Source organism: Chelonoidis abingdonii, chromosome 13 (assembly GCF_003597395.2).
Source record: "Chelonoidis abingdonii isolate Lonesome George chromosome 13, CheloAbing_2.0, whole genome shotgun sequence".
Taxonomy (NCBI): Eukaryota; Metazoa; Chordata; order Testudines; family Testudinidae; genus Chelonoidis; species Chelonoidis abingdonii.
The window spans coordinates 30,511,819-30,525,347 of NC_133781.1; the positions used below are offsets into that span (position 1 = coordinate 30,511,819).

General features: G+C 47.9%; 1 protein-coding gene across 1 annotated transcript in view; it reads right to left on the reverse strand.

Annotated features, from left to right (window-relative positions):
* Positions 1–2,073: 2,073 nt before the first annotated feature.
* CHMP6 (charged multivesicular body protein 6) overlaps positions 2,074–13,529 on the reverse strand; it is a 13,783-nt gene continuing 2,327 nt past the window's right edge. The window contains exons 2-9 of the mRNA XM_075072086.1: positions 13,264–13,354; positions 12,639–12,748; positions 9,373–9,460; positions 8,498–8,584; positions 8,335–8,400; positions 7,958–8,038; positions 7,146–7,200; positions 2,074–5,693 (exon numbers count right to left, since the gene is read on the reverse strand). Of these exons, the coding sequence (XP_074928187.1) occupies positions 5,641–5,693; positions 7,146–7,200; positions 7,958–8,038; positions 8,335–8,400; positions 8,498–8,584; positions 9,373–9,460; positions 12,639–12,748; positions 13,264–13,354 (631 nt within the window). The 3' untranslated portion in view covers positions 2,074–5,640. The remainder of the gene's footprint in view (positions 5,694–7,145; positions 7,201–7,957; positions 8,039–8,334; positions 8,401–8,497; positions 8,585–9,372; positions 9,461–12,638; positions 12,749–13,263; positions 13,355–13,529) is intronic.

Sequence of the window (13,529 nt, forward strand, 5' to 3'; positions counted from 1 at the left end):
CAATGGAGTCACTGATTTTTATCTGATCATTTCCACTGTGGGCGCATCTGAAGACATCTGGACAAGTGGGGGGGTCTGTGACCTCTTTAGCCTTTGTCAGAGCTAAGCCCCTCTCCCCTTTCCAGCCCACCCCAAAATCCAGCTGTGTTGGCATAGAAACGACAGCAGGCCTGGCGTGGCGTCATCACAGCAGTTACACAACTCAATTAAATATAGACTAAAAGGGCTGCAGTGATTTCAAAAGAAGAGGGTGTTCAGGCCACCAGGGAGTGTGTGTGAAGAAAGCGTCTCCCCCACACAAGGTACTGGCTTCCGGGCAACTCCCAGAAGAGCAAGGGGAGGGGAGGGGATTATCATGGACTTTTTAAAAAAAAGCCCAGCGTCCAGAGCCAAGGGGTGACCGGTACCTCATGGACAACTCTGAATAACGTTCTTTTTAAAGGCAATGCTGCTTGCATAACATCTGCTGTAATTCCCTCTCCCCCTCACAAACATTATTCTCAGGAACAAGATCTGTACACCTGCAGCCGCAGAATTCACCTGCTCCCTGAGGCCCAGCATTGGGCAAAGACAGCTTCTGAAGCCAGGAAGGAATGGGCAGCAGCAAAGACCCCTCTGGAACAGAGTCTCTCCAGCAACTACAGGATGGAAAGGTGGCAGTGTCTCCCAGCAGACCCGCACCATCCCTGACTTCTGCAGGGGTCAGATCTTCCCATTTCAAAACAAGTCACGTTAAATGCTGTGGTGCTTGGATCCTGTGCCGAGTGGAACATTAGAAATACCAGAGACTCACGTTCAACAGCTTGGCTAGAAATGACAAATCACCAGTCTCTGTAAATGTTAAGGGGCTACGAGGGAGACAGGATGGGTCAGATAAGATTGGTTATTTGACCCACCTCTGCTGGCGAAAGAGACAAGCTTTCAAACTACACAGAGCTCATTGCAGGTTATGGGTCTGCAAGTCACTCCCACTGTCCCCTTGGCTTGTGATGGGCATCTTTAAAACCACAATCTTTTGGTGGTCACAAACCTTTGCACTAACCCTGCTGCACAGTGTCCCGAGTGGGGAAGACGGCATCAAACATCCTGTGCAGTGAAGCTGCCAGGGCTGTGGTGCAGGGGGCGGACTAGGTCCGCGGGTGCCCCCGTTTGCACCTTGTGCTGCGCTATCTCTCCAAGGGTTGGAGGTTGCATGGCATGTGCCTGGTTTTAAGGGATCCTGCGTTACCAGGCCCCAAACATCTGTTCAAAGCAGTGGAGCTGCTACTGGCTGCAGCCTTCTTCGCTATTTCACGAACACCATGAGGGAGGCCCAGCAAGGCCCAGGAGAATCCTCTGAGCAAGTGGCTGTGCAGGGAACCTGATAACCACACGCCAGTCCAGCCCAGCCCCACTGCTATTAACAAAAGTCAGAACTAACCCGCAGCTCAGCCTTCCGGCAGCCCCGTTTTCTCACCTGGTTAATTCTTACCCAGGGCGCCTGACAAAGAGTCGTTTTCATGGCAAAAGTGGAACCATGGAAGGGGGAACTTTCAGCCTAAGCCCCATTCTGCCATGTTGGAATCACCCTGGTTTCAGAGCAGGTGCCTGCACGCACCCCTCCTCTGACTCACCCAGGGAGACCAGGCGCTGTTTTACACGTACAGCAGCTCTCAGCCCAGCGTCTCCCCTCCACCACGACAGGAAGTGAAGACAGTCACAGCTGGCTGGAGTGATGGGTTTACACTGGATTTGCCCTTCTCAGCCTTCACTCTAGCTGCCAATAGCAACTATGGTTTAGTATACACCATTCACCACATCCACACGCTCCCACCTCTCTCTCCCCATTTTAACCTGGCTGCAGTTTGCACCCAAGCCACACCGCAGACTTGGCAATAGTCTCGTAACTTGTTAACAAAATTCTGTTCCCCAGCTCCATACAGCTGGGGTTGCTCTGTGCTACAAGAGTGCAGGCTCTGACCATTCCTTTCCCAGCTCTCCCCGGTCTGTAGGGAGGAGGGCTGGGTGGGAGATGGAAGGCCCCTCAGTCACTCAAAACACATTTACCATGACAATCTGATTACGGAAGCTGAATTGGTGAAACCATTATAAATACTTTATCGTTATAACACCACCACACCCCTCCTGGTTTTTCCTCCCAAGGAGACACGGAGACGGGGATTAAAACAGGAAAGGGTTGGCAGATCAGGAAGTGGTCATTTCACTGTCTTGACGAACGCGGCATGCTGCATTAACCCCTTCAGTGCTAACCCAACTGCCTGTCTGCGATATGAACCCAAAAAAGGGCCATGAGCAAAGGACCATGGAGGATAGCAGAACATTTAGGTCCCTGCCTGGCACTTCAGTGCACTTGACACTGCAAGAGTGCTAACTCCCCTAAACCTGGCTTGCATGGCCTTTGTTAGCATGACATTCACTAAAGCCCAGAGTCAGAGCAGAAGTGTGTTTCCATCTCTCCTGACACAGTAATAAGTGATAGCCCTGCCTGATGGAGCACTGAAGGGGAAAAGCACTGCACCATTGGGAAAGGCTTGCACTCTTCTCCATTGCCACAGTCCAGCATCTATTCCAAATGGACAGAATGACTCCGCTAGGGTGAAATGAGAGTAGCTGACAGACGGCACTAGTGAGATTAAATGATACATACAGATTGTGTTCAAAACACACACACACATACACACTGAGCTTGTGAGGACAGAGCTCCCTCTGGTGGAGAACGTGCATATTGCAGACACACCGTGCATGAGAGTTTTTTAGTGTAGAGGGTCTCAACCTGTGCTCTGCGGACCCCGAGCGGGTCCATGGACAATGTCTAAGGGGACTGCAAAAGACAGACTGAAAACTGACTGACCAGAATTCAACCACAGATTTCCAAAGGGGTCTGCACCCCATTCAAAAAACACTTAGGGGTCCCCAAATGAAAGAAGAGAACCACTGTTTTATTGGACCAGATCTGGTGGTGAGAGAGAACCTCTTCTTCAGGTCTGGGAAAGGTACTTGGAGATCATGGCTAGATACACGGTGGAACAGATAACTGCTTACGCTAAACATATTGTAAGAGACAACTCAAAGTGAGCTGGCCTGCTAACACCTTTGAATGGTCTCTCACAACATGTGTTAACTGCTTATACTAAACCATCTCTTCCACTTCGGACTTAGCTGTGACACTCGGGAGTACTGCTCCCAGCCCTCAAGAAGAGCACTGTCTGGCTCAAAACCATCTCTCTCACCACCTGAAGTTGGTCCAATAGAAGAGATTCCCTCACCCACCTTGTCTCTCTCATATCTCAGGACCAACAAGGTGACAACCCTGAAAACATGCACACTGCACAACATTCAAAGGCTTGAACCGGCAACAAAGTCTACTTTTAAAATAAATTGGGGTGGGGGGGAGGTTTAAAGACCTGACTCACCCACTTTAGCTCTTGCCTGTCAAAGCCGGGCTTAAAGACCAGCTCCCTGGTGGCTCCAGAGAGGACTAAGATGACACACACAGAAAGGGGAACATGTTAGCCCTGATCTGTTGGCTCCAGAAAGAGCTAGGTTAAATGACACGTAACAGCAGTGTCACTTTCACCATGAAAAGCGGAGGGCTCAGGCTGCTGTGAGGGTGAGGGATCTCCCAGCACCATTTGTGCCTTGGCTTTGCTGGAAAATACAAATAGGGATCCTCTGCTAAGAGCCTGAACATATCAAGTTCCAAGGGGCCTGCCGCCTAGGGGACTCCCATCTCTTGCATGAGTGAGACAGCTCACAGCCCAGCCCTTGTAGTTTCCCATACACAGAATCAGGGAAAACATGATTTTAAAGGAGAACTTTTGCAGTTGGCCCTTCGCTACTGGAAAGTGGCACAGCCTCTGAGAATATTTATTATCTAGCACCAAGTTGCATATTTCCCCAGAAGCATTCACCTAACAGCACCCAAAGAGCTCTCTGGCTATCTTACATCTCAGCACCCCACTGCAGAGAGGGTGAACCGAAGGGTGTGTCTTCAAGCAAGGGACAGTATGTTGGTTGCAGGCATTGCTCAGGCTGACAAGCCGAGGCTGCAGACATCCAGCAGAGTATGCTGGTTTCCAAGGACAGATAAACCCAGATGCAACCTACCAGCCCAGGGACAAAGTTTCTGTGAACACAAGGTCAGTTCAGGACAGAGAGTAAGCACCATTCAGGCTTTGCAGCCTAGGCCTCAGCTTTCTGTCTGATTCATCAGCCACCCTGTCCTGTATCCTTCTGCACCATGAGGAAGTTCAGAGCTGTCCTCTGCAGCTCAGTGAAATCATACATTAACTTCTTTTTGCAGTGTGGAAATAAAAGTACACAGGATCTTTGTGGTGATAGAAAAGCACACACTTTGTTCCCATATACAGAATCAATCACCTGTTCATACCCACTCACGCCTTACACACACATACACGACACAGAATGGGGAGTGCTGATATCTGAAAGCAGAAGCCATTTCAATCCATGTGCATCTTGCAAAGATGAGTCCACCTCTGGCGGGGAGCAGAGCAGCCAGGGGACAGCTTTTGAACAGTATCCTAAGCCAGTGAGTCCCTGCTCTAGTTTTAAGAGGCCCATCAGATTCCTAGAACTTACGTTCTGCTCAGTCACACGTAGCACCACAGGTTTCCATAGGCAAATGGGCAACAGTGCGAGGTCTGACCAGGACACATTCTGACTCGTGGCCTGGTAGGAGACTTGGCCTCTTCCATCTCACTGCAGAGCAACTTTTCTCTCATGAGTGCTGTTGTGGCCTATTGTAAATCAGGCCAATCGCCTGTCAAGCGCACAGAGATCCCAGCCCAGAAGAGTGTTGGCCTCCCAAATAAGCAAGTTTTAAAATGAGAGTCAACGGGAGGAAGTTCTCTGCTGGCAGCCTCAAAAAACCCATTTTTGTGCCAGGCCCAGCGTCATAACACCTTCATTATACCTCACTCAAGGGTGCTTGAGCTGCAAGAGATTTGAAGTAGTAAAACTTTTTTCCTCGCCCCCAAAGGCTTCTCCTTCAGCAGAGAGGCTGTCACTACCCACAGTGTCACTGCCTGCAGGTCAGAAGCGATGCTTGTGCTCAACTTGGCTGCATGTTGCCCATGCCCTAGAGCAAGCTCTCAGATCCCAGTGCCAAGCCAGACAGTCTGATTTAGACAGTGGAGCCCCAGCCAGAGGAGGAAGATCAGAGAGACACAGGATCACAGCCAAAGGGAAGGTCTGATGGGTTCCTAGCAGTGCAGTGTAACAGTGACTAAGAAAACCATTTTTATCACTCCAGTGTTCCAAGACCAGCACGTGGGCCTCTAACAGATCAGTAATGGCATTGCTGCTTGCACAGGCAGATTTGCACTTGACAGCAGCCTGTAGAAAGCATTTGGTTTTGGAAGTTTTAAAGTCCCTGTTTAATCCAGAGACAGAGCAGCTGAGTGAGTTTAGAATTTAAACAACAAAAAGAAGCACTAGAAAATAATCTTGATACAAGAGCAATAATCTGTTGAGATTTCCTGCCCTGAGCAGGAAACCTCACTCCAGCACATTCGCCCAGCGCAGCTAGGATGCTACTGAGGTGTTTCCTGTTCCCAGGGCATGCTGGGATTCCAAACTGTCCATGATGGAAGGTATTTGGGGCTGTCCCCAGGAGTGGAATTAAGATGCTGCCACCAGTTCTGGCTTGGCCCTGATCTTGACAGGTGATGCTTCTGTGGAAGAGAGAAACTCAGTTCAGAATAAGAGAAAACAGAGAGGCAAGTCCTGCGAGAGAAATAGGACTCGTCTCTCCTGTCCCTGCAAGGATGGAGCACTCCAGCAGTACTGGGAAATCTACTGAACGATACACCAAGAGCAATTCTATTCATCTAGCATCTCCCTCTGCCCCCCAGATTGCTCCAGCAGTTAAAATACAATCTTAACAAATACCAGCTACAATCTAGAGACCTGAGAAGGAAAGACCAGTGCACTGCATCATACAACACAAGGGCAAAGCATGCGGTTTCCTGCAGGGCACTGGCTAGAGATCTCCCTCATCTCTGAGTTATGACAACATGCATCCTCACAGGGACCGAGCTCGCCTCTACAAGTAGAGCTCACGTTAGGGTGTGGCCAGCCGGCTACCGATTGACAGCCTGGACTGACAGACCCATTTACTGTCCAGCTGTCACAGTCAAAACCAGACATCCTGCGGCTTTCACTGCTCCTGGCTCCTACAATCAGGAGGCTGGATTCCTCCCCTCGAGGGAAGACTCAGCTCCATAAACCCAACATGAGTCCCCATTTCATCATTCACCCCCAGGGCAGAGTTTCTCTGATGCTCTTCTGGCAAGGGCAGAGCCCCATTTCTCTGGGGCTGGACTTTAACTCCTTCCTCTCCAAAGCCAGGCTAAGGCCCTGGAGTGTCCCAGTTCACCTGCCCCTGCATTCTGGCCTATTTTTGGCTCATCATCTATTCTGTGTGCTAACTGCACAACCCCTACAGCGCAGTCTCCTGTACTGGATGCTCAGGGGTGAGCCAGCACATGGGCTCCTCCTGGAGGCAAGCATCACCTCTGCAGAACCCCTGGGTCCTAGCGTTCTGAGAGACACAGTGCTCATGACACAGCCATGGGCCTAGTTTATGACCCTAAAAAGAGCAATTGGATTGGAACTGGAGCCCCCCTACCAGCAGCACACTCTGGTAGCAGCCGAGCTGAGAGGGATCCCAACCGTTTCTGGCATCACAGACTCCCAAGCCTGACTCACGTCCAGGGGGAGAAACACAACAAGTTCTCTCGGGGTGAGCTTAGCAGGCTAAAAGCGTTATGCATCGCTGCTGTGCCAGGAAGCCTCCCTGCCAGTGAGAAATGTCACTTGGGATGGCCTGGTTTAAAAGAGGGTAGGAGCGCTAGGCCACAATGCAGATTACGAGACGCACTGGTTGAACAACATGAGAGGCTGGACAGAGGCTGAGCCGTGCGGGGGCTGAAGGTCCAGGGTAAGCTGGATTTGTCAGAAGAAGCTTGCACAACCCAAGCCCACACTGCGCCAGGCACCATTCAGCCGCTCACATTCAGAAACGCTACATCCTCCGCAAACAAGAAGGGTCCCAACTTGCCGTTAGACCCCTGAGAAGATGCAGGAAAAGCAGGATATCATGCAATCAAATAAAGAGACTCTACCTGGGATCTTTTCCGGGAGTGGCTCAGTGGGAACTTCAGGGAGCTCGAGCTGTTCCTGTAAGCACATTAAACATGTCACGTCTCACTCAGCCCACATGCCGCTGTGTTGGCACAGAGCTCCTTCCAGGCTTCTGCACTGAGCTGGTTTGGAAACTATACGAACAGGTGCTTCTGCCTGCAAAACAGCACCTTCCCCCAGAACTGCAGGAGATGCTGCTGCTTACAGTTGCTAGTTTCAGTGCTGTCCAGCAGACCAGGAATGGCCTGGCTTTGTAAAAGGATGTTTATTATGAACACAGATTAGCCATGAGTTTCCTCCTGGTAGGGCCGGCTGCAGACTCCCATCACCACACCCCACTGGACTGAAGGTTTCTGGTGGTAAAGCCAGACAACCTCAAGACTGGAGTTTGGAACAGCCATAGACTCCATGAAGGGTGGAGGGACAGAGAACAGAGGTGAAAGTGAGACAGCGAACCCTGTCTGGAAAAGCCAAGGTCTTAGTCAGGTAAAGTGGGCCAGCCGTCCAGCGAAGGCAGTGCCCCGATCCACAAGATTACTGTCTGTAACAACAGTGTAAATAAAAACCCACCCTTAAAAATGTTCAATGTGGTTCAAGCGTCTCCCAAGTACAGAGGATCTGGCTGGCTCCTTAGATCACACATAGATCAAGCACATGCAGCTATAATTAAGATATCTAGCAGAATTAAATCAACTGCCATCTCTACAGGGGAAATGACCCCTTCCCTGATGAAAGATTACCACTTGGAAATGTGGATTAAAAGTAATTACAAGAGCATGAAATTAAGGCTCACCTGAGTAATGGCATTTAATTCTTCTAAAATGGCATCTTCATCTTCTTCGGTGAAGCTGCCAGCCAACATTTCATCAATTTGCTGTGCAGGAGAGAGATGGATGTGCCAGTGAACACCACAGCATGACAGCTCAGCTGCTTACAGCTCTGCGCACACACACACAAAACAGTGCATGTGCCAAGGGGACCCCATGACACATACAGTTATTGCTCTGGCTTTTTGCTGCAGGAAGCTTAAATTCAAACCCTCATGTGGTCACCTCTGAAATGAGTTTTGGCAGACCTTAGCCTAGCTGGCAGCAAGGAACAGTCCACATCACAAGAACACGGCACGATTGGTCATCTCTGTTCAGGACTGCATGTGTGTGCTATACATACCCTTTGATATTCCACAGCATCTTGGGTTTCATCTATTATTCTTTCCACTTCTTCTATTGACATGACCTAGGAGGAGAAAGCCAAAATCCTCACATAAGGGCTGCAGAACAGATGTGAACCCCCACAACTCTGCCTCCCCCAGAGCTCTCGGGGTCACCCTTACCTCATGCATTTTATTCAGACATTCATTGCCAATTTTCAGGCCTTCAATCACCTTCATTTCAATCTGGGTGAATTCAATATCCTGGACCTAGGGTAAGAACATGAGTCACAGCTGAGTCACGAGAGTCACACCCCCATCAATGGGCAGTACAGAAACAGACCAGAAGGCTTAGGCAGCTGGAATATGGAGCCTTTTACTTAGCAGTTATTGGGTTCACATCCGCCTCAAGTCAGTAATAATGAGAAGCCGTAACCATCCAATTGCTGTTCCAGGGCCTGTGCGAAACGAATTCCTTAGCTCCGGTGGCTGCATCGACACCACCACTGAAGTGGGCAGTAGCTGGCTCCCTTGTTGGCAGTCTTAGCAGAGGCCTAAGTCTAAATTGGTCCTGAAGCTGAACTCCACTCACTTCTAGAAACGGTCTCTTTAAAACGGAGGCTTCCATTGCTGCACTAGACCAAGGCTTTACTTACTGATAGACTCATAGACTTTAAGGTCAGAAGGAACCAATATGATCATCTAGTCTGACCTCCTGGACCAAGTATCAGAGGGGTGGCCGTGTTAGTCTGGATCTGTAAAAAGCAACAAAGAGCCCTATGGCACCTTATAGACTAACAGACGTATTGGAGCATGAGCTTCCGTGGGTGAATACCCACTTTGTCAGATGTCCACGAAAACTGGACCAAGTTCATACCCAGGTTAGGAGATAATCATGGTGTAGCCAGTTCTATGAAATGTTTGTACTACTAGCCTCGCATTAAGTGCCATTACTGTTCGGGCAGTTAGCTGTAATTACACACAGGCAAAAGGGAGCCTGCATCCTAAAATGCTGCGCACAAGAAGCCATTCCCTGGGATTCATGGATTCTTGCATACCATGCGTTCCAGGTTGCTGATCTGGTTTTCTGTTTTATCCAGCAGCTGCTCTTGGTAGCGCTTCTTCTTTAGCAATAACTTGGCTTTTCTGAATGAAAAAAAAGAGCAGAAAGAAAACTCAAACAAGTGAGCCTAGAAAGATCACACCAATGCTACATTACAGCTTTTGTGAGGTGTTCTTGTAAAACGTACACCTAAAGTGCACTGGCAGAACAACTCTCATCAGGAAGGAGGTAATAAAAAGGGGCAGATTAGTCAAACATTTAGTCAAGAGATTTCTTTTCAGAAAAGATTAAGCCAGTGATCAATAGATAGTTCTGAACTGTGCGAATTCTATAGCATTGGACAGGGGAGAAAACCTAACGGCGAATTGGAATTAATGGTTAGACATCTGCAGAGCCAGGAAATAGAACTAAATATGGCGTAAAGCGGGGTAGACAACCTATGGCGCACATGCCGAAGGTGTCAAGCGAGCTGATTTCCAGTGGCACTCACACTGCCTGGGTCCTACCCACCAATCCGGGGGGCTCTGCATTTTACTTTAATTTTAAATGAAGCTTCTTAAACATTTTAAAAACTTTATTTACTTTACATAGAACAATAGTTTAGTTATGTATTATAGACTTAGAAAAAGGTACCTTCTAAAAATGTTAAAATCTATTACTGGCACGCAAAACCTTAAATTAGTGTGAATAAATGAAGACCCAGCACAGCACTTCTGAAAGGTTGCCGATCCCTGGTGTAAAGTTTCCAGCATTAATTCAAATTGTTGTGTGTTCTCAAGTCCACGTCTTTCACTAATGGGGAAGAGCATGGTGCAGCTTACAGAGGATTAACATGGATCACATCAAATTCGTATCTAGACAACAGAGAATTTAGCAGTCTTCACATGCGCCGCTCAGCAGCAGCACTTGCTGTCAGCCTGTTACTCTCCAGTACTGAAATGGGTTTCCAGGAGCAGACACTAACCAACAATAGATGACCTCTTCTGGGTTATGGGCATCCCTGGGGCCAAGCCACATGAGGGAATGCTTATTTGGGCCTTGAGTAGGTAAGGAAACCCCCTCAAACAGATTAGCAGGAATTTACACATGACCACAGATTTTTTTCAGGGGAGGTGTGGGTAGAAAATATTAGTTATTAATCAGGACTGAAGGCAGCCACCAGGCCTGGTGGGCCCTCCCCACCCATGACAACTTTAGCTTCTCCACAAGGCTTCTTCTGGGACAGCTGCTTTTCACTTTCACTTTAAAAAAAAAATTTTAATGCCAAAGATTTATCAAATCCAAGGCAGGAAACACTGGATAGAAAGTGAATGGCAGGAGCAGATGGTGCCCAGCTGGCAGACAGTGAAAGCCACGGTGGAAGAAAGACACAAGGGAAAGGGCTGGGGGTCTGAGCGACGGGAGGACAGAAAAACAGTATTTCAGGTCATCACTGGAAGCTGTGTAGACCTCTTCATATGTATTTTGCCCTGGAGAATGTCTGGTCTGTTTGGTTTGTTATTAGGCCTAATGAGTCAGGACCAACAAATTCCAGACAGAGCCACCAGGGAGAGTATCAGCTCTGTTAGGGAGTGGTCACTGATCAGACTTGTACTTTGTGCCTAGCTATGTTGTAATTAAGCATGAAGATTTACTGAGCATTTCTGGGAATTCTAAAACACTTGAGGGCTGGGAGGAAGCATCCTAAGATGTGAGCCTAATGGCCAACTGACTAACCAGAAAAGCACAATGAAAGGAGGTGCGTGTATTGCTGTTCTAAAATGCAACTCAAAAGGACGTTGTTAACTAAACAGCACATTAGATTGGGTTGCACACTCTTTGGGAGATTGCTAAAAAAAAACCCCAAACTCCACAATTGGGCTCTGATCCTGACTGGGGCCTTTGAATGCTATCACAATACATACAATTATATATATATATAAAATCAATGTGTATGTTGTATGCCAGTTCCTTTACCAGTTATCCAAAATACCTCTAATTATTAACAGTGAAAGAATTCTCAAAAACTATTCACAAGTCACTGACTGTGCTCTGTTTCTTTTTAGCATCTCTCCCAGCTCAGACAAAGAAAATAATTAAGATGGTTTCCCTTTCAGGATCTTAGTAGTGCAATGTCTGTATTTCAAACACTGCAGAGGACTGTTTATTTGTATTATGGTAGCAACCAAAGAACTCAGGTCAAGGCCCCATTGAGCTAGGCATTCAAAATATCATTTCCATTGCATTTTTTTTAATTGTGTTCATATTTCTATTGATGTGAGCGTCTACAAAAGATTGTCTTTATAAAATTTAAAACTAAAGGGCAAATTTAAGGCAACAACATCACTTTAAACCAAGCCATAGTCAGCCCTGTGCAGCGACTTGGCACTGTTGATGATATGGATATGGAAGTTAGGAAGTTCTAGTTGGGACCAAAGCCCAAAAGGCACCAATTTCTTCTGTCCAGAGTACAGATTCTGTTCTCCAAAGCCTGCCTGGAATTCTCTCCTCAGGCAGATGAATCCGGATAAGTGTTGTGGCTTTATAATTAAACACAAGCTGAGCCATGCTTCCCAAATTGATTTTTTGCATAAATTGTTTGGAAGGATTTAAGCCAAAGAATTAATTTTGTAATCTTGTCAGTAAAATAAAAAACACACAACCTTTGTTTCTAAAAGGACAGAGAGAGTGCCATGACATCTGTTCCAGTCCGTGCTTTGGTTAAGAATTTTCCTCTGCAGAGCAAGCCAGCAGTAAAGCTCAGTGAAAAGAGGTATTTCTGGCCAGGGATGCCCAATTTTGCCGAAACCTGGACTGTGTTGTTAACATGTCTGGAGCCTGCAGGACCCATGTAGTTTGTAGAAAAAGGAAATCTGTACTTCAGCCCATGGGAATGACAGGTCCCAGCAGGGACTGGTGCACCCAAGAAGTGCCCACACAAATCAAATTACAGCATTAACAGATGGCAGCTGCGTATCGAAGAGGATGACCATGGTCTATTTTTGCAAACCCTCTTTGAGACTCAGGCAAAGTCCTTCCAAGCTCAGCACACAGGGGCACTCTGAATCCTACTTTTTAACCTCACTCTGTCTATAGAAAGAAGCCCTACGTATGTATCCCGTGAACTCATTTCTATTCTATGTGTCAGTAACATTTCCTGGTAACTTTACTCCAGATGTTTGAAACAACAAAGATCCTTTTGTATTGCAAGGACACTGTCTTCTCTGCCATCCCCAGCCATCACATTCTGCCACTGATCAGAAGCTGCAGTGTCTCACTTACTCTTTCTTGCCATCTCTCAGCAGCTGCCGGGCAACAGATCTCTCTCTTTCCAGATTCAGAGTTATCCGTTTCTGATATTGCTTCAGTTTATCCCGCTGCTGTTTCAGTTGCTAATGGAGAAGAGAAATAAAACCAGCATTCAGTTAAAAGACAAGCCTTGGAAGCTTAACTGTACAACTGCTGTTTAACGGGCCAGGTCGGGCACACCCGCTGCCCATTCCATCTGTCCAGATAAATCCCAATTTTCTAATCGTTTCAGTGGCTAGTTCCTAGAAGACAATAGCACAGCAGGCAGCTAAAGTGGTTAAATGCCAAAAGTTAACCCTCAAACTGTTGTCTCATCTTTGCTTTGTGACTTCACGCTCCCCAAAGAGAAAAATGTTTGCAACAGTGGCTCCTCAAGACAGAAACATCTATAGAGCTTTGGGGTTTTTTTACTCCCTTGGCAGCCAGCGGAAACTATGTTCTTCCAGAAAGTTACAAAAGTAAGTGCCGTGGGGACTGCCAGGACAGTCAGACACACACAGGTGTCCTCAGTGCGGCCCGGATGAGTTTCCTGTACATGGTGTACACGCAGCAGGAAAGACAGAAGAGAGCATCTGTAGACATGTCCCTCTTAACATACATTTAATAGTCCCTGAAGATCACAGGAGCCAGCACACAATGCACCCTCGTGACTCGAGCATGATGATATGTGGAGAATCGCAGGTAACGTACTTCACTGCTAAGGCCCTGATAGTGCAATTAACTCTGCGGGTGCGCCCAGCCTGACTCCCGCTTTTATCCCCAGGGGTGTATTGGGGGGCCCTGCGGCGGTGCCAGTGGGGTATTAGGGGGGCCCCCGCTGCGGTCCCAGGCGGGGTAATGGGGGGATATTGGGGGGGCCTGCTG